This window comes from Leuresthes tenuis, unplaced genomic scaffold (genome assembly GCF_036924035.1).
Source record: "Leuresthes tenuis unplaced genomic scaffold, fLeuTen1.0.hap1 SCAF_23, whole genome shotgun sequence".
NCBI lineage: Eukaryota > Metazoa > Chordata > Actinopteri > Atheriniformes > Atherinopsidae > Leuresthes > Leuresthes tenuis.
Window position 1 is genome coordinate 1,092,837 of NW_027325377.1, and position 21,137 is coordinate 1,113,973.

At 42.2% G+C, this 21,137-nt stretch overlaps 1 protein-coding gene across 6 annotated transcripts in view; it reads left to right on the forward strand.

Annotated features, from left to right (window-relative positions):
• Positions 1–9,882: 9,882 nt before the first annotated feature.
• LOC140282617 (filamin-C-like) overlaps positions 9,883–21,137 on the forward strand; it is a 123,898-nt gene continuing 112,643 nt past the window's right edge. For all 6 annotated transcript variants that reach the window (XM_072377112.1, XM_072377113.1, XM_072377116.1 and 3 more), the window contains exon 1: positions 9,883–10,684. In XM_072377112.1, the coding sequence (XP_072233213.1) occupies positions 10,303–10,684 (382 nt within the window). In that variant the 5' untranslated portion in view covers positions 9,883–10,302. The remainder of the gene's footprint in view (positions 10,685–21,137) is intronic.

Consider the following 21,137-nt stretch of genomic DNA (forward strand, 5'->3'; position numbering starts at 1 on the left):
GGTCCACCTGAGGCCCACCTGAGGTCCATCTGAGGCCCACCTGAGGCCCACCTGAGGTCCATCTGAGGCCCACCTGAGCTCCACCTGAGGTCCATCTGAGGTCCACCTGAGCTCCACCTGAGGTCCATCTGAGGTCCACCTGAGGTCCACCTGAGCTCCACCTGAGGTCCATCTGAGGTCCACCTGAGGTCCACCTGAGGTCCACCTGAGCTCCACCTGAGGTCCATCTGAGGTCCACCTGAGGTCCACACCTGAGGTCCACCTGAGGTCCACACCTGAGGTCCACCTGAGGTCCATCTGAGGTCCACACCTGAGGTCCATCTGAGGTCCACCTGAGGTCCACCTGAGCTCCACCTGAGGTCCACCTGAGGTCCTCCTGAGCTCCTCCTGAGGTCCACCTGAGGCCCACCTGAGGTCCACCTGAGGTCCACCTGAGGTCCACCTGAGGCCCACCTGAGGTCCACCTGAGGTCCACCTGAGGTCCACACCTGAGGTCCTCCTGAGGTCCACCTGAGGTCCATCTGAGGCCCACCTGAGGTCCTCCTGAGCTCCTCCTGAGGTCCTCCTGAGGTCCATCTGAGGTCCACCTGAGGTCCACACCTGAGGTCCACCTGAGGTCCACCTGAGGTCCTCCTGAGGTCCACCTGAGGTCCACCTGAGGTCCATCTGAGGTCCACCTGAGGTCCACCTGAGGCCCACCTGAGGTCCTCCTGAGGTCCTCCTGAGGTCCTCCTGGACCAGTGCCTTATCGTAGCTCCTCTTCAATGCTTTGACACTCTCGCCTGCATCAGTTTAACTATTTCTGTTACATTTGGAGTTATTTTTACCTTCATCTGTTGATTTTAGCCGATCCAGAATTGATAATTTAGTTTAATGGGTGGGTTTACGAGTGCTGCTTCCTTCTCAGTAGCAGCTAAACTGAAGCCTGTAGATTTAAGCTTCTCCTGCCTGTGGATCTCCACCTGATGATGAAAACTCACAGCAGAAGGTTGAATTAAACTAATGCAAAATGTGTTCTGAAAGGGAAAAGGTTTACCTAAAGGTTTACACTGATTTAAGAGAGAAGAAAGGGTTTTGAGCTTCTGCTTCCTGCTGTGCTGTAAACATTTGAGATTAAGTGATTCAGCAGCATTTTAACTGGGAAATCAGAAGCTCCTGAACCGGATTTATGACTCTGGAGGTTGGGTGGACCTCACCGGATGTGTTGCAGTGTAATTCACCGGTAATTCACAGTATTTTTAATAACATCCAGCTGATCTCAGTGGTTTTCCAACCTGACTGATGGACCAGATGAACCAGATGTGAAAGTCCTGGAAACATCCAGCAGTTTGACATTAAAGTTCAACACCGTTGGTGCATTTTTACTTTTTAAGAAAACTGTTTCAATTCAATGTCATTATAAGAAAAGTGTTTTTTAATTTGTTTCATTTCCTTCTGTTTGTTATTTCCTAAATTCACACTCCATCATTATTACTGTAAGATGTGTTTAGTTTTTAATGGAACCACATTTCAAACGTACTCCATCAGTAAAACCTTCAAAGCTTCTCAGTGTTTTCTAACTTTGTTTGATTTGCTTGAAGATCAGAAACACTGGAGAGTCTCTATATTAGTTTATATTTCCATAAAACCAGGAAGCAGCTGCAGAGATTCACTGAAACATGTTCAAACATGAACATAAACCCAGAATCTGAGGCAGAAACAGAGTTTTTTATTCATTATTCTCTATATGTCTGCACAAATATCACGACGAGAGCAAAAAAACAAACAGTGGTGTCCCTCAAGGCTCGATCCTGGGGCCCCTGCTTTTTTAAATTTACATGCTGCCACTTCACAGAACAGTTCAACGAAGCTAAAGTTAAGTTAAATGAAGTCCTGATCAGCTTAATTTCTGCTACATTTTATATAAAACCAGGAAGCAGCTGCAGAGATTCACTGAAACATGATCAAACATGAACATAAACCCAGAATCTGAGGCAGAAACAGAGTTTTTTATCAGTTCTCAGCAGCTTTAAAGTGAATCTCTGGTCTGAGCTCCTTTATTCTCCAACACAGCCTGAACCCTCTGAGACAAGCTTTCTGTCATTTCTTTAAGGAGTCTTCAGGAATAGTTCTCCAGGCTTCTTGAAGGACATCCCAAAGCTCTTCTTTGGATGTGGGCTGCCTTTTGTTCCGTTCTCTGTCAGATGATCCCACACTGCTTCAATAATGTTGAGGTCCGGGCTCTGGGGAGGATTCATCCCTCCATAAGACCTGTTGCCACTGATTTTCAGTCCACTTCTTGTGTCATTTGGCACAGCTCAGCCTTTTCTCCCTGTTTCCCTTCCTTAAGAACGGCTTCTTGACAGCCACCCTTCCATGGAGCCCATTTCTGATGAGGCTTGGGCCAACAGTAGATGGATCAGCTGAAGGTCCAGATGCATCTCTCAGGTCCTGTCAGGTCACAGCTGGATTTTTTCCTCTTTCTTAAGGACATCACTTTCAGATCCTGTTCATCTGCTGGAGATAGTTTTTTAGGCCTGACACTTCTTCTTTTGTCCTCCACTGGTCCAGTTTCCTCAAATGTTTGAAAATGAGTGAAACGTCCAAAGAAAAACTGTGAAAGAGCTTCAGAAAGCTGCAGAACTGTTGATCAGGACACTTTAAAGGTTTCAGAAAGCTGCAGAACTGTTGATCAGGACACTTTAAAGGCTTCAGAAAGCTGCAGAACTATTGATCAGGACACTTTAAAGGTTACAGAAAGCTGCAGAACTGTTGATCAGGACACTTTAAAGGTTACAGAAAGCTGCAGAACTATTGATCAGGACACTTTAAAGGTTACAGAAAGCTGCAGAACTGTTGATCAGGACACTTTAAAGGTTTCAGAAAGCTGCAGAACTATTGATCAGGACACTTTAAAGGTTACAGAAAGCTGCAGAACTGTTGATCAGGACACTTTAAAGGTTACAGAAAGCTGCAGAACTATTGATCAGGACACTTTAAAGGTTACAGAAAGCTGCAGAACTGTTGATCAGGACACTTTAAAGGTTTCAGAAAGCTGCAGAACTATTGATCAGGACACTTTAAAGGTTACAGAAATCTGCAGAACTATTGATCAGGACACTTTAAAGGTTTCAGAAAGCTGCAGAACTGTTGATCAGGACACTTTAAAGGTTACAGAAATCTGCAGAACTATTGATCAGGACACTTTAAAGGTTACAGAAAGCTGCAGAACTGTTGATCAGGACACTTTAAAGGTTACAGAAAGCTGCAGAACTATTGATCAGGACACTTTAAAGGTTACAGAAAGCTGCAGAACTGTTGATCAGGACACTTTAAAGGTTACAGAAAGCTGCAGAACTATTGATCAGGACACTTTAAAGGTTTCAGAAAGCTGCAGAACTGTTGATCAGGACACTTTAAAGGTTTCAGAAAGCTGCAGAACTGTTGATCAGGACACTTTAAAGGTTTCAGAAAGCTGCAGAACTATTGATCAGGACACTTTAAAGGTTACAGAAAGCTGCAGAACTATTGATCAGGACACTTTAAAGGTTTCAGAAAGCTGCAGAACTATTGATCAGGACACTTTAAAGGTTTCAGAAAGCTGCAGAACTATTGATCAGGACACTTTAAAGGTTACAGAAAGCTGCAGAACTATTGATCAGGACACTTTAAAGGTTTCAGAAAGCTGCAGAACTATTGATCAGGACACTTTAAAGGTTTCAGAAAGCTGCAGAACTGTTGATCAGGACACTTTAAAGGTGTCAGAAAGCTGCAGAACTGTTGATCAGGACACTTTAAAGGTTTCAGAAAGCTGCAGAACTGTTGATCAGGACACTTTAAATGTTTCAGAAAGCTGCAGAACTGTTGATCAGGACACTTTAAAGGTTTCAGAAAGCTGCAGAACTGTTGATCAGGACACTTTAAAGGTTACAGAAAGCTGCAGAACTATTGATCAGGACACTTTAAAGGTTACAGAAAGCTGCAGAACTATTGATCAGGACACTTTAAAGGTTACAGAAATCTGTAGAACTGTTGATCAGGACACTTTAAAGGTTTCAGAAAGCTGCAGAACTGTTGATCAGGACACTTTAAAGGTTACAGAAAGCTGCAGAACTATTGATCAGGACACTTTAAAGGTTACAGAAAGCTGCAGAACTATTGATCAGGACACTTTAAATGTTTCAGAAAGCTGCAGAACTGTTGATCAGGACACTTTAAAGGTTTCAGAAAGCTGCAGAACTATTGATCAGGACACTTTAAAGGTTTCAGAAAGCTGCAGAACTATTGATCAGGACACTTTAAAGGTTACAGAAAGCTGCAGAACTGTTGATCAGGACACTTTAAAGGTTACAGAAAGCTGCAGAACTATTGATCAGGACACTTTAAAGGTTACAGAAAGCTGCAGAACTATTGATCAGGACACTTTAAATGTTTCAGAAAGCTGCAGAACTGTTGATCAGGACACTTTAAAGGTTACAGAAAGCTGCAGAACTATTGATCAGGACACTTTAAAGGTTACAGAAATCTGTAGAACTGTTGATCAGGACACTTTAAAGGTTTCAGAAAGCTGCAGAACTATTGATCAGGACACTTTAAAGGTTTCAGAAAGCTGCAGAACTATTGATCAGGACACTTTAAAGGTTACAGAAAGCTGCAGAACTGTTGATCAGGACACTTTAAAGGTTACAGAAAGCTGCAGAACTATTGATCAGGACACTTTAAAGGTTTCAGAAAGCTGCAGAACTGTTGATCAGGACACTTTAAAGGTTTCAGAAAGCTGCAGAACTGTTGATCAGGACACTTTAAAGGTTTCAGAAAGCTGCAGAACTGTTGATCAGGACACTTTAAAGGTTTCAGAAAGCTGCAGAACTGTTGATCAGGACACTTTAAAGGTTACAGAAAGCTGCAGAACTATTGATCAGGACACTTTAAAGGTTTCAGAAAGCTGCAGAACTATTGATCAGGACACTTTAAAGGTTTCAGAAAGCTGCAGAACTATTGATCAGGACACTTTAAAGGTTTCAGAAAGCTGCAGAACTATTGATCAGGACACTTTAAAGGTTTCAGAAAGCTGCAGAACTATTGATCAGGACACTTTAAAGGTTACAGAAAGCTGCAGAACTATTGATCAGGACACTTTAAAGGTTTCAGAAAGCTGCAGAACTGTTGATCAGGACACTTTAAAGGTTTCAGAAAGCTGCAGAACTATTGATCAGGACACTTTAAAGGTTTCAGAAAGCTGCAGAACTATTGATCAGGACACTTTAAAGGCTTCAGAAAGCTGCAGAACTGTTGATCAGGACACTTTAAAGGTTTCAGAAAGCTGCAGAACTGTTGATCAGGACACTTTAAAGGCTTCAGAAAGCTGCAGAACTGTTGATCAGGACACTTTAAAGGTTTCAGAAAGCTGCAGAACTATTGATCAGGACACTTTAAAGGTTACAGAAAGCTGCAGAACTGTTGATCAGGACACTTTAAAGGTTACAGAAAGCTGCAGAACTATTGATCAGGACACTTTAAAGGTTACAGAAAGCTGCAGAACTGTTGATCAGGACACTTTAAAGGTTTCAGAAAGCTGCAGAACTATTGATCAGGACACTTTAAAGGTTACAGAAATCTGCAGAACTATTGATCAGGACACTTTAAAGGTTTCAGAAAGCTGCAGAACTGTTGATCAGGACACTTTAAAGGTTACAGAAATCTGCAGAACTATTGATCAGGACACTTTAAAGGTTACAGAAAGCTGCAGAACTGTTGATCAGGACACTTTAAAGGTTACAGAAAGCTGCAGAACTATTGATCAGGACACTTTAAAGGTTACAGAAAGCTGCAGAACTGTTGATCAGGACACTTTAAAGGTTACAGAAAGCTGCAGAACTATTGATCAGGACACTTTAAAGGTTTCAGAAAGCTGCAGAACTGTTGATCAGGACACTTTAAAGGTTACAGAAAGCTGCAGAACTATTGATCAGGACACTTTAAAGGTTTCAGAAAGCTGCAGAACTGTTGATCAGGACACTTTAAAGGTTTCAGAAAGCTGCAGAACTGTTGATCAGGACACTTTAAAGGTTTCAGAAAGCTGCAGAACTATTGATCAGGACACTTTAAAGGTTACAGAAAGCTGCAGAACTATTGATCAGGACACTTTAAAGGTTTCAGAAAGCTGCAGAACTATTGATCAGGACACTTTAAAGGTTTCAGAAAGCTGCAGAACTATTGATCAGGACACTTTAAAGGTTACAGAAAGCTGCAGAACTATTGATCAGGACACTTTAAAGGTTTCAGAAAGCTGCAGAACTATTGATCAGGACACTTTAAAGGTTTCAGAAAGCTGCAGAACTGTTGATCAGGACACTTTAAAGGTGTCAGAAAGCTGCAGAACTGTTGATCAGGACACTTTAAAGGTTTCAGAAAGCTGCAGAACTGTTGATCAGGACACTTTAAAGGTTTCAGAAAGCTGCAGAACTGTTGATCAGGACACTTTAAAGGTTACAGAAAGCTGCAGAACTGTTGATCAGGACACTTTAAAGGTTTCAGAAAGCTGCAGAACTATTGATCAGGACACTTTAAAGGTTTCAGAAAGCTGCAGAACTATTGATCAGGACACTTTAAAGGTTACAGAAAGCTGCAGAACTATTGATCAGGACACTTTAAATGTTTCAGAAAGCTGCAGAACTGTTGATCAGGACACTTTAAAGGTTTCAGAAAGCTGCAGAACTGTTGATCAGGACACTTTAAAGGTTACAGAAAGCTGCAGAACTATTGATCAGGACACTTTAAAGGTTACAGAAAGCTGCAGAACTATTGATCAGGACACTTTAAAGGTTACAGAAATCTGTAGAACTGTTGATCAGGACACTTTAAAGGTTTCAGAAAGCTGCAGAACTATTGATCAGGACACTTTAAAGGTTACAGAAAGCTGCAGAACTATTGATCAGGACACTTTAAATGTTTCAGAAAGCTGCAGAACTGTTGATCAGGACACTTTAAAGGTTTCAGAAAGCTGCAGAACTATTGATCAGGACACTTTAAAGGTTACAGAAAGCTGCAGAACTATTGATCAGGACACTTTAAATGTTTCAGAAAGCTGCAGAACTGTTGATCAGGACACTTTAAAGGTTACAGAAAGCTGCAGAACTATTGATCAGGACACTTTAAAGGTTACAGAAAGCTGCAGAACTATTGATCAGGACACTTTAAATGTTTCAGAAAGCTGCAGAACTGTTGATCAGGACACTTTAAAGGTTTCAGAAAGCTGCAGAACTATTGATCAGGACACTTTAAAGGTTTCAGAAAGCTGCAGAACTATTGATCAGGACACTTTAAAGGTTACAGAAAGCTGCAGAACTGTTGATCAGGACACTTTAAAGGTTACAGAAAGCTGCAGAACTATTGATCAGGACACTTTAAAGGTTACAGAAAGCTGCAGAACTATTGATCAGGACACTTTAAATGTTTCAGAAAGCTGCAGAACTGTTGATCAGGACACTTTAAAGGTTACAGAAAGCTGCAGAACTATTGATCAGGACACTTTAAAGGTTACAGAAATCTGTAGAACTGTTGATCAGGACACTTTAAAGGTTTCAGAAAGCTGCAGAACTATTGATCAGGACACTTTAAAGGTTTCAGAAAGCTGCAGAACTATTGATCAGGACACTTTAAAGGCTTCAGAAAGCTGCAGAACTGTTGATCAGGACACTTTAAAGGTTTCAGAAAGCTGCAGAACTATTGATCAGGACACTTTAAAGGTTTCAGAAAGCTGCAGAACTGTTGATCAGGACACTTTAAAGGTTTCAGAAAGCTGCAGAACTGTTGATCAGGACACTTTAAAGGTTTCAGAAAGCTGCAGAACTGTTGATCAGGACACTTTAAAGGTTTCAGAAAGCTGCAGAACTGTTGATCAGGACACTTTAAAGGTTACAGAAAGCTGCAGAACTATTGATCAGGACACTTTAAAGGTTTCAGAAAGCTGCAGAACTATTGATCAGGACACTTTAAAGGTTTCAGAAAGCTGCAGAACTATTGATCAGGACACTTTAAAGGTTTCAGAAAGCTGCAGAACTATTGATCAGGACACTTTAAAGGTTTCAGAAAGCTGCAGAACTATTGATCAGGACACTTTAAAGGTTACAGAAAGCTGCAGAACTATTGATCAGGACACTTTAAAGGTTTCAGAAAGCTGCAGAACTGTTGATCAGGACACTTTAAAGGTTTCAGAAAGCTGCAGAACTATTGATCAGGACACTTTAAAGGTTTCAGAAAGCTGCAGAACTATTGATCAGGACACTTTAAAGGTTACAGAAAGCTGCAGAACTATTGATCAGGACACTTTAAAGGTTTCAGAAAGCTGCAGAACTATTGATCAGGACACTTTAAAGGTTTCAGAAAGCTGCAGAACTGTTGATCAGGACACTTTAAAGGTGTCAGAAAGCTGCAGAACTGTTGATCAGGACACTTTAAAGGTTACAGAAAGCTGCAGAACTATTGATCAGGACACTTTAAATGTTTCAGAAAGCTGCAGAACTGTTGATCAGGACACTTTAAAGGTTACAGAAAGCTGCAGAACTATTGATCAGGACACTTTAAAGGTTACAGAAATCTGTAGAACTGTTGATCAGGACACTTTAAAGGTTACAGAAAGCTGCAGAACTATTGATCAGGACACTTTAAATGTTTCAGAAAGCTGCAGAACTGTTGATCAGGACACTTTAAAGGTTACAGAAAGCTGCAGAACTATTGATCAGGACACTTTAAAGGTTACAGAAATCTGTAGAACTGTTGATCAGGACACTTTAAAGGTTTCAGAAAGCTGCAGAACTATTGATCAGGACACTTTAAAGGTTATGGTCGGGACTCTGGGTCACTGTGACAGAACCAAACTGAAACTAAACCCTTAAATCCCTTAAAACTGCCTTAAAGTCATATAAACACAACAAATATTTCATGGTTTTCTTTTCAAGGTACGTCCAAATAATAGATGGATAAATAAAATCTTGATTAGTCATAATTAGTCATACTAAGAATTATACAAATATTCAAGTTCAAATCTGCTCCAAACAATAGACACAACAGTCATTTCTTCAGCCATCAAACGTATTTAACAGGTTAAAAAGTCATTATTGTGCAAATTAAATCCTGCTAATGATAATAGTTCGGTTCACACTCAGTTAGTACAGCTGTGCAGGTTATTAAGATGTTACAAAATAGAGTTTTAATGTTCATAATCCATCCCATTTTATTAGTTTAGTAAAAAATATATAATATGTATAAATAGAAAATATATGAGCACAAACAGAAGAGTCAAAGTGGTCCTTTAAAGTTTGAATGTTTCTCTGAACATCCTCAGGTTTAATATGTTTTATATGTTCATAACTGCGTGTTTGACATGGAAACCAACAGCAGGGGGCGCTGCTGCCGCACACTGGAGTTCGTGGCCATAAATAAGCTCCTATTTTAAACCCAGACCTTAAATATAATTTCTCTTATTTTTACGCCTGTAACTGAATGAATTGGGCTTTATTTTCACCCTCAGTGTGATGAAACGCTTCATTTTAAGAGTTGACTCACACTGAAGTGATTTAAAGTATTTCTGCTTCGCGTCATCACTGTTGACATAAAGTTGGACGTTTGACAGCGATCTGATTGGCTGCTCGCAGATGACGACACGCTTTCTGCGGTTTATGAGAACCCCCCCACCCCGGAGCTTGTCCCCCCGTTGGTGTCTCTATAAATACCCGGAGGTGTCACCGCGTTCGCGGAGCCCCGCGTCCTGCTCTGGGGGGTGTCCTGGAAGAGGGGGGTCGGGACTGTCTCCGCCCTCCCGGCCCGCCGCGGACCAATGAGCCGCGGCCCCCATATCTCGGTGGGATTAGAGGATGCCCGACCCGCAGATGGATATGGTCACGGTGGGGGCATTCCTGGGAGTCCAGCGGAGTGACGCCGAGCCTTTTAAACCTCTGCGCCCTTCCCCTCCGCCCTCAGTCCCTGCTCTCTCCAGGCCGCCGCGCCGCAGTCTGCGCGTCATTCCCGGACCAAAGACCGCGTCAGTCCGGAGGAACAACAAAGTCTTCACTTTTCCCTGCTCTACCTCTACCTTTCTATGCTTGTGAGCCCGCAGGAGTCCATGAGTCACCCCGCGGACTGGATTAAGTGACTGTGGATCTGCTGCCGGGGCGCAGCGCGCGCTCTCACCCTTTACGCAAACCCTCCCAGCAGGCTTGGCACTGCCCCTGCAGCTCCACTTCTTGTCCTTCCTTTCTCTTTTTCCTGCCCTTTCTTCTCTTCCCACTCCGCTTTGTGCTATAAAAGGGGGGGGGGGGCACGATGATGAGCAACAGCGGCTACTTGGAGCCGCAGCAGCTGCAGCAGTTCTACCACAGCACCGGGGACCTCGGCGAGGAGGAGGAGGAGGAGATGCCGGCCACCGAGAAGGACCTGGCCGAGGACGCGCCCTGGAAGAAGATCCAGCAGAACACCTTCACCAGGTGGTGCAACGAGCACCTGAAAGTGCTCAACAAGCGCATCAACGACCTGCAGAAGGACCTGAGCGACGGGCTGAAGCTGATCGGGCTGCTGGAGGTGCTGAGCCAGAAGAAGATGTACAGAAAGTACCACTCCAGGCCCAACTTCCGACAGATGAAGCTGGAGAACGTGTCCGTGGCGCTCGAGTTCCTGGAGCGGGAGCACATCAAGCTGGTGTCGATCGGTAAGAGGCGCAAACACTTTACGCACAGCAGAAGTCACGAGACAGAGCGCGTAAAAGACCGGGAAACCACGTGTTTCTAACAGGTGGCAGCTGCAGGTGTGGGCCACAGGTGCGCGGGGCCGCTGAGGTTAACAGCCGCGCGCGACCCTGCTGACAGGCTGTTTAACCACATGTGACGTTGGCTCAAACCAAAGCATCATTTTCAGGCTCTTTAACGGGTTCTTTCCCACGAAAACAAACATCTGAAGTGTTTGTAGAAACTTTTGTTCCTCAGAAGTAGAGCAAAGTATCACCGGGATAAGATGAAGGGAATCTAACCGCATCCAGATGCTTTGTTTGCTCTGACTTGTTTCGGGTGTTGTGCTGGGAGCTGATCTCAGGGTCACGGAAAGGATGTTTTAGCTCCTGGAAGAGCGCAAAAGTGTGAAGATTAGTCTTTTATTTGGGTTTCTATGGCAGCTGGAGGCATCAGAAAGGGATCTTAAAGGTAGTTTTAGGGGGTTTATGAGTGATTTTTGAGGGAACCTGATAAGATTTATGACGAAATCAGAGAAGTATTGGATGAAATCAGTTTTTAGGGACATTTCAAAGGTCTGTAAACACTGTTGGTGAACTATTAAAGGTCTTTGAGGAGGTTGTGGGGGGGTTACAATGATGTCATTAAGGATCTTTTTAAATAACCGTGTCAGAAAGGGATATTAAAGGTAGTTTTAGGGGGTTTATGAGTGGTTCAAAATGTTCCTGAGCTGGATTTTGAGGGAACCTGATAAGATTTATGAGAAAATCACAGAAGTATTGGATGAAATTGGGAGAATTTAGAAGTTTTAGGGACATTTCAAAGGTCTGTAAACACTGTTGGTGAACTATTAAAGGTCTTTGAGGAGGTTGTGGGGGGGTTACAATGACGTCATTAAGGATCTTTTTAAATAACCGTGTCAGAAAGGGATCTTAAAGGTAGTTTTAGGGGGTTTATGAGTGATTTTGAGGGAACCTGATAAGATTTATGTGAAAATCACAGAAGTATTGGGTGAAATCAGGAGAATTTAGAAGTTTTTTGGGACATTTCAAAGGTCTGTAAACACTGTTGGTGAACTATTAAAGGTCTTTGAGGAGGTTGTGGGGGGGTTACAATGATGTCATTAAGGATTTTTTTTAAAAACGGAAAGGTCTGCAGGATGTTTTAGCTCCTGGAAGAGCGCAAAAGTTTGAAGATTAGTCCTTTATTTGGGTTTCTGTGGCAGCTGGAGGCATCAGAAAGGGGATATTAAAGGTAGTTTTAGGGGGTTTATGAGTGATTTTGAGGGAACCTGATAAGATTTATGACGAAATCACAGAAGTATTGGATGAAATCAGTTTTTGGGACATTTCAAAGGTCTGTAAACACTGTTGGTGAACTATTAAAGGTCTTTGAGGAGGTGGTGGGGGGGTTACAATGATGTCATTAAGGATCTTTTTAAATAACCGTATCAGAAAGGGATCTTAAAGGTAGTTTTAGGGGGTTTATGAGTGATTTTGAGGGAACCTGATAAGATTTATGAGAAAATCACAGAAGTATTGGATGAAATCAGTTTTTAGGGACATTTCAAAGGTCTGTAAACACTGTTGATGAACTATTAAAGGTCTTTGGGGAGGTTGTGGGGGGGTTACAATGATGTCATTAAGGATTTTTTTTAAAAACGGAAAGGTCTGCAGGATGTTTTAGCTCCTGGAAGATCGCAAAAGTTTGAAGATAATGGAAGATTAGTCCTTTATTTGGGTTTCTATGGCAGCTGGAGGCATCAGAAAGGGATCTTAAAGGTAGTTTTAGGGGGTTTATGAGTGATTTTGAGGGAACCTGATAAGATTTATGAGAAAATCACAGAAGTATTGGATGAAATTGGGAGAATTTAGAAGTTTTTGGGACATTTCAAAGGCCTGTAAACACTGTTGGTGAACTATTAAAGGTCTTTGGGGAGGTTGTGGGGGGGTTACAATGATGTCATTAAGGATTTTTTTTTAAAAACGGAAAGGTCTGCAGGATGTTTTAGCTCCTGGAAGATCGCAAAAGTTTGAAGATAATGGAAGATTAGTCCTTTATTTGGGTTTCTATGGCAGCTGGAGGCATCAGAAAGGGATCTTAAAGGTAGTTTTAGGGGGTTTATGAGTGATTTTGAGGGAACCTGATAAGATTTATGAGAAAATCCCAGAAGTATTGGATGAAATCAGTTTTTAGGGACATTTCAAAGGTCTGTAAACACTGTTGGTGAACTATTAAAGGTCTTTGAGGAGGTTGTGGGGGGGTTACAATGATGTCATTAAGGATTTTTTTAAATAACCGTATCAGAAAGGGATCTTAAAGATAGTTTTAGGGGGTTTATGAGTGGTTCAAAATGTTCCTGAGCTGGATTTTGAGGGAACCTGATGGATGAAATCAGTTTTTAGGGACATTTCAAAGGTCTGTAAACACTGTTGGTGAACTATTAAAGGTCTTTGGGGAGGTTGTGGGGGGGTTACAATGATGTCATTAAGGATTTTTTTTAAAAACGGAAAGGTCTGCAGGATGTTTTAGCTCCTGGAAGAGCGCAAAAGTTTGAAGATAATGGAAGATTAGTCCTTTATTTGGGTTTCTGTGGCAGCTGGAGGCTTCAGAAAGGGATTTTAAAGGTAGTTTTAGGGGGTTTATGAGTGATTTTGAGGGAACCTGATAAGATTTATGACGAAATCACAGAAGTATTGGATGAAATCAGGAGAATTTAGAAGTTTTTGGGACATTTCAAAGGTCTGTAAACACTGTTGGTGAACTATTAAAGGTCTTTGAGGAGGTTGTGGGGGGGTTACAATGACGTCATTAAGGATTTTTTTAAATAACCGTGTCAGAAAGGGATCTTAAAGGTAGTTTTAGGGGGTTTATGAGTGATTTTGAGGGAACCTGATAAGATTTATGAGAAAATCACAGAAGTATTGGGTGAAATCAGGAGAATTTAGAAGTTTTTGGGACATTTCAAAGGTCTGTAAACACTGTTGGTGAACTATTAAAGGTCTTTGAGGAGGTTGTGGGGGGGTTACAATGACGTCATTAAGGATTTTTTTTAAAAACGGAAAGGTCTGCAGGATGTTTTAGCTCCTGGAAGAGCGCAAAAGTTTGAAGATAATGGAAGATTAGTCCTTTATTTGGGTTTCTGTGGCAGCTGGAGGCTTCAGAAAGGGATCTTAAAGGTAGTTTTAGGGGGTTTATGAGTGATTTTGAGGGAACCTGATAAGATTTATGAGAAAATCACAGAAGTATTGGATGAAATCAGTTTTTAGGGACATTTCAAAGGTCTGTAAACACTGTTGATGAACTATTAAAGGTCTTTGAGGAGGTTGTGGGGGGGTTACAATGACGTCATTAAGGATTTTTTTCAGTAACCGTATCAGAAAGGGATCTTAAAGGTAGTTTTAGGGGGTTTATGAGTGGTTCAAAATGTTCCTGAGCTGGATTTTGAGGGAGCCTGATAAGATTTATGAGAAAATCACAGAAGTATTGGATGAAATTGGGAGAATTTAGAAGTTTTAGGGACATTTCAAAGGTCTGTAAACACTGTTGGTGAACTATTAAAGGTCTTTGAGGAGGTTGTGGGGGGGGGTTACAATGATGTCACTAAGGATTTTTTTTAAAAACGGAAAGGTCTGCAGGATGTTTCAGCTCCTGGAAGAGCACAAAAGTTTGAAGATAATGGAAGATTAGTCCTTTATTTGGGTTTCTGTGGCAGATGGAGGCATCAGAAAGGGATCTTAAAGGTAGTTTTAGGGGGTTTATGAGTGGTTCAAAATGTTCCTGAGCTGGATTTTGAGGGAACCTGATAAGATTTCTGAGAAAATCACAGAAGTACTGGATGAAATCAGTTTTTAGGGACATTTGAAAGGTCTGTAAACACTGTTGGTGAACTATTAAAGGTCTTTGATGAGGTGGTGGGGGGTTTACAATGACGTCATTAAGGATTTTTTTTAAAAACGGAAAGGTCTGCAGGATGTTTCAGCTCCTGGAAGAGCGCAAAAGTTTGAAGATAATGGAAGATTAGTCCTTTATTTGGGTTTCTGTGGCAGCTGGAGGCATCAGAAAGGGATCTTAAAGGTAGTTTTAGGGGGTTTATGAGTGATTTTGAGGGAACCTGATAAGATTTATGAGAAAATCACAGAAGTATTGGATGAAATCAGTTTTTAGGGACATTTCAAAGGCCTGTAAACACTGTTGATGAATTATTAAAGGTCTTTGAGGAGGTTGTGGGGGGGTTACAATGACGTCATTAAGGATTTTTTTAAATAACCGTGTCAGAAAGGGATATTAAAGGTAGTTTTAGGGGGTTTATGAGTGGTTCAAAATGTTCCTGAGCTGGATTTTGAGGGAACCTGATAAGATTTATGAGAAAATCACAGAAGTATTGGATGAAATTGGGAGAATTTAGAAGTTTTTGGGACATTTCAAAGGTCTGTAAACACTGTTGGTGAACTATTAAAGGTCTTTGAGGAGGTTGTGGGGGGGTTACAATGACGTCATTAAGGATTTTTTTTAAAAACGGAAAGGTCTGCGGGATGTTTTAGCTCCTGGAAGAGCGCAAAAGTTTGAAGATAATGGAAGATTAGTCCTTTATTTGGGTTTCTATGGCAGCTGGAGGCATCAGAAAGGGATCTTAAAGGTAGTTTTAGGGGGTTTATGAATGATTTTGAGGGATCCTGATAAGATTTATGTGAAAATCACAGAAGTATTGGATGAAATCAGTTTTTTGGGACATTTCAAAGGTCTGTAAACACTGTTGGTGAACTATTAAAGGTCTTTGAGGAGGTTGTGGGGGGGTTACAATGACGTCATTAAGGATTTTTTTAAATAACCGTGTCAGAAAGGGATATTAAAGGTAGTTTTAGGGGGTTTATGAGTGATTTTGAGGGAACCTGATAAGATTTATGAGAAAATCACAGAAGTATTGGATGAAATCAGTTTTTGGGGACATTTCAAAGGCCTGTAAACACTGTTGGTGAACTATTAAAGGTCTTTGAGGAGGTTGTGGGGGGGTTACAATGACGTCATTAAGGATTTTTTTAAATAACCGTGTCAGAAAGGGATCTTAAAGGTAGTTTTAGGGGGTTTATGAGTGATTTTGAGGGAACCTGATAAGATTTATGAGAAAATCACAGATGTATTGGATGAAATCAGGAGAATTTAGAAGTTTTTGGGACATTTCAAAGGCCTGTAAACACTGTTGATGAACTATTAAAGGTCTTTGAGGAGGTTGTGGGGGGGTTACAATGATGTCATTAAGGATTTTTTTTAAAAACGGAAAGGTCTGCAGGATGTTTTAGCTCCTGGAAGAGCGCAAAAGTTTGAAGATAATGGAAGATTAGTCCTTTATTTGGGTTTCTATGGCAGCTGGAGGCATCAGAAAGGGATCTTAAAGGTAGTTTTAGGGGGTTTATGAGTGATTTTGAGGGAACCTGATAAGATTTATGTGAAAATCACAGAAGTATTGGATGAAATCAGTTTTTTGGGACATTTCAAAGGTCTGTAAACACTGTTGGTGAACTATTAAAGGTCTTTGAGGAGGTTGTGGGGGGGTTACAATGATGTCATTAAGGATTTTTTTAAATAACCGTGTCAGAAAGGGATCTTAAAGGTAGTTTTAGGGGGTTTATGAGTGATTTTGAGGGAACCTGATAAGATTTATGAGAAAATCACAGAAGTATTGGATGAAATCGGGAGAATTTAGAAGTTTTTGGGACATTTCAAAGGTCTGTAAACACTGTTGGTGAACTATTAAAGGTCTTTGAGGAGGTGGTGGGGGGGTTACAATGACGTCACTAAGGATTTTTTTTTGAAAACGGAAAGGTCTGCAGGATGTTTTAGCTCCTGGAAGAGCACAAAAGTGTCTTAGTCCTTTATTTGGGTTTCTGTGGCAGCTGGAGGCATCAGAAAGGGATCTTAAAGGTAGATTTAGGGGGTTTATGAGTGATTTTGAGGGAACCTGATAAGATTTATGACGAAATCAGAGAAGTATTGGATGAAATCAGTTTTTAGGGACATTTCAAAGGTCTGTAAACACTGTTGATGAACTATTAAAGGTCTTTGAGGAGGAATTTACTTCCATCACGAGGATTAAAGGAGTCCTGGGAAAGTTTCACAGGTTCCTAAAAAGATAAAAAATATGAAGATATGTGTTGTCTTTTGAGATGTTTCAGGTGTTATAAAGGAGGAAACTCTTGGAGGTTCTTTTAGAGGGTTCAGAAGTCTTGAACGTGTAAAAGTTGAACTAAAGGAGCCTTCAGATGTCCTGGCAGGAATAATTCAAATGTTCCAGAAGGTTTAAAAGCATCTGTGGAGGTTCCTGTGGTGGTAAACAACCTAAAGGGCCTCAAAAGGTCTTTAAGGACACCTTAAAGCTCCTGAAAAGTTGTCAGTTTAGTTTCAGGAGGTTCCAGGGTTCCTCGGAGAGGGTTTTAAAAGCCATAAAAAGTGGTGGTGGGATCTCCAAGGACTCAGTTCCAGGGTTTCGGTTGTGTTTTATCTGCAGAAAACAACTCTTTTGTCGACTGATTACAGTTCAGAGCTCAGAGTTTATCAGAGTTTAGCTGCTTTGCTCTGTTGCTTTAACGAGCTGCTTTTACTTCTTAACTTCCAGATAAGCAAAGTGTGAGCTGCTGTTGTGTATCTGCAGCTGAGGGGGCCGTGGGGGCCGTGGGGGGGAGTCTGTGGGGCCTGGAGGGGGAAGTGTCTGGTTTGGGGGGGTATGAGATGATTGATGGCAGGACAGCTGATCTCTGCTGAAAATAGACTCCCAGAAGAAACCAGGACAGCACGGCCGCTCTAACCTGCTCACGGGCCCCGGGGCAAGAATCTGCAGTGGGCCCCCACTGCCCCCCATTAAAGCCATAGCCAGAGCCTATCCCAGGGGCCCGGAGCCTATCCCATGGGCCCCGGAGCCTATCCCAGGGGCCCGGAGCCTATCCCAGGGCCCCGGAGCCTATCCCATGGGCCCCTGAGTCTATCCCATGGGCCCCTGAGTCTATCCCATGGGCCCCTGAGTTTATCCCATGGGCCCCGGAGCCTATCCCAGGGGCCCGGAGCCTATCCCAGGGCCCCGGAGCCTATCCCAGGGCCCCGGAGCCTATCCCAGGGGCCCGGAGCCTATCCCAGGGCCCCGGAGCCTATCCCATGGGCCCCGGAGCCTATCCCATGGACCCCTGAGTCTATCCCATGGGCCCCTGAGTCTATCCCATGGCCCCAGAGCCTATCCCATGGGCCCAGAGCCTATCCCAGAGCCCCGGAGCCTATCCCAGGGCCCCGGAGCCTATCCCATGGGCCCCGGAGCCTATCCCAGGGCCCCGGAGCCTATCCCAGGGGCCCGGAGCCTATCCCAGGGCCCCGGAGCCTATCCCAGGGCCCCAGAGCCTATCCCAGGGGCCCGGAGCCTATCCCAGGGCCCCGGAGCCTATCCCAGGGCCCCGGAGCCTATCCCATGGGCCCCGGAGCCTGTCCCAGCTGACAGGCAGGGTTCACCTGGACAGGTGTCAGTGCTTCTCATTATTTTCTGGATTTCGTTGGTTTGCGGGTTCCTTCCTGGTTCCTCTTCCAGTTGTTTTTAGTTGTTTTCTGTCTGGATTCTTCTTGGTTTCCAGATACGTTTATAGTTTTAGTTTTTTAATGTTTTTCAGTGTCTTGAATGTTTCTGGACCGTTTTGAACCATTTTTAAAGTGGTTCCTTTGCTTCAGCTGCAGCAGTGTTGATCTGTTGCTTCTGCATTTTCTTCTTGTTAATTCTTGAATGTTTCTGGATTTCTTCCAGTTAGTTTCTGGGTTTTCTCCTGAATGTTTCTGGGTTTTCTCCTGAATATTTCTGGGTTTTCTCCTGAATGTTTCTGGGTTTTCTCCTGAATGTTTCTGGGTTTTCTCCTGAATGTTTCTGGATTTTCTCCTGAATGTTTCTGGGTTTTCTCCTGAATGTTTCTGGGCTTTCTCCTGAATGTTTCTGGGTTTTCTCTTGAATGTTTCTGGGTTTTCTCCTGCATGTTTCTGGGTTTTCTCCTGAATGTTTCTGGGTTTTCTCCTGAATGTTTCTGGGTTTTCTCCTGAATGTTTCTGGGTTTTCTCTTGAATGTTTCTGGGTTTTCTCTTGAATGTTTCTGGGTTTTCTCTTGAATGTTTCTGGGTTTTCTCCTGAATGTTTCTGGGTTTTCTCCTGAATGTTTCTGGGTTTTCTCCTGAATGTTTCTGGGTTTTCTCTTGAATGTTTCTGGGTTTTCTCCTGAATGTTTCTGGGTTTTCTCCTGAATGTTTCTGGGTTTTCTCTTGAATGTTTCTGGGTTTTCTCTTGAATGTTTCTGGGTTTTCTCCTGAATGTTTCTGGGTTTTCTCCTGAATGTTTCTGGGTTTTCTCCTGAATGTTTCTGGGTTTTCTCCTGAATGTTTCTGGGTTTTCTCTTGAATGTTTCTGGATTTTCTCCTGAATGTTTCTGGATTTTCTCCTGAATGTTTCTGGGTTTTCTCCTGAATGTTTCTGGGTTTTCTCCTGAATGTTTCTGGGCTTTCTCCTGAATGTTTCTGGGTTTTCTCCTGAATGTTTCTGGGTTTTCTCTTGAATGTTTCTGGGTTTTCTCCTGCATGTTTCTGGGTTTTCTCTTGAATGTTTCTGGGTTTTCTCCTGAATGTTTCTGGGTTTTCTCTTGAATGTTTCTGGGTTTTCTCCTGAATGTTTCTGGGTTTTCTCCTGAATGTTTCTGGGTTTTCTCTTGAATGTTTCTGGGTTTTCTCCTGAATGTTTCTGGGTTTTCTCCTGAATGTTTCTGGGTTTTCTCCTGAATGTTTCTGGGTTTTCTCCTGAATGTTTCTGGGTTTTCTCCTGAATGTTTCTGGGTTTTCTCCTGAATGTTTCTGGGTTTTCTCCTGAATGTTTCTGGGTTTTCTCTTGAATGTTTCTGGATTTTCTCCTGAATGTTTCTGGATTTTCTCCTGAATGTTTCTGGGTTTTCTCCTGAATGTTTCTGGGTTTTCTCTTGAATGTTTCTGGGTTTTCTCCTGCATGTTTCTGGGTTTTCTCTTGAATGTTTCTGGGTTTTCTCCTGAATGTTTCTGGGTTTTCTCTTGAACGTTTCTGGGTTTTCTCCTGAATGTCTCTGGGTTTTCTCTTGAATGTTTCTGGGTTTTCTCTTGAATGTTTCTGGGTTTTCTCCTGAATGTTTCTGGGTTTTCTCCTGCATGTTTCTGGGTTTTCTCTTGAATGTTTCTGGGTTTTCTCCTGAATGTTTCTGGGTTTTCTCTTGCATGTTTCTGGGTTTTCTCCTGAATGTTTCTGGGTTTTCTCCTGAATGTTTCTGGGTTTTCTCTTGAATGTTTCTGGGTTTTCTCCTGCATGTTTCTGGGTTTTCTCCTGAATGTTTCTGGGTTTTCTCCTGAATGTTTCTGGGTTTTCTCCTGAATGTTTCTGGGTTTTCTCTTGAATGTTTCTGGGTTTTCTGCTGAATGTTTCTGGGTTTTCTCTTGAATGTTTCTGGGTTTTCTCCTGCATGTTTCTGGGTTTTCTCCTGAATGTTTCTGGGTTTTCTCCTGAATGTTTCTGGGTTTTCTCCTGAATGTTTCTGGGTTTTCTCCTGAATGTTTCTGGGCTTTCTCCTGAATGTTTCTGGGTTTTCTCCTGAATGTTTCTGGGTTTTCTCCTGAATGTTTCTGGGTTTTCTCTTGAATGTTTCTGGGTTTTCTCTTGAATGTTTCTGGGTTTTCTCCTGAATGTTTCTGGATTTTCTCCTGAATGTTTCTGGGTTTTCTCCTGAATGTTTCTGGGTTTTCTCCTGAATGTTTCTGGGTTTTCTCCTGAATGTTTCTGGGTTTTCTCCTGAATGTTTCTGGGTTTTCTCCTGAATGTTTCTGGGTTTTCTCTTGAATGTTTCTGGGTTTTCTCCTGAATGTTTCTGGGTTTTCTCCTGAATGTTTCTGGGTTTTCTCTTGAATGTTTCTGGGTTTTCTCTTGAATGTTTCTGGGTTTTCTCCTGAATGTTTCTGGATTTTCTCCTGAATGTTTCTGGGTTTTCTCCTGAATGTTTCTGGGTTTTCTGCTGAACGTTTCTGGGTTTTCTCCTGAACGTTTCTGGGTTTTCTCTTGAACGTTTCTGGGTTTTCTCTTGAACGTTTCTGGGTTTTCTCCTGAACGTTTCTGGGTTTTCTCTTGAATGTTTCTGGATGGTTTTGGATTCCTTTGCTTCATCTTTTGCATGCTTGTCAGTCTCTGGGTTTCCTCCTTGAAGCGGCGTACTTCTCTTTGTTTTTCTGTGTTCTCGGGCTTCTTCTGGACTGTTTCGGGGTTGTTTGTCGCTGCTTTCTTGAAGTCATCGGTGTTGAAACTGTAAATGTTTTCGCTCTGGCTGAATTTTCCGCTCCAACATGTCGGGAGCGGCTCAGCTTTTCCAAACTCTCTCCGTCTGAATAACCAAACTCCATTCAAGTATTTTCTAA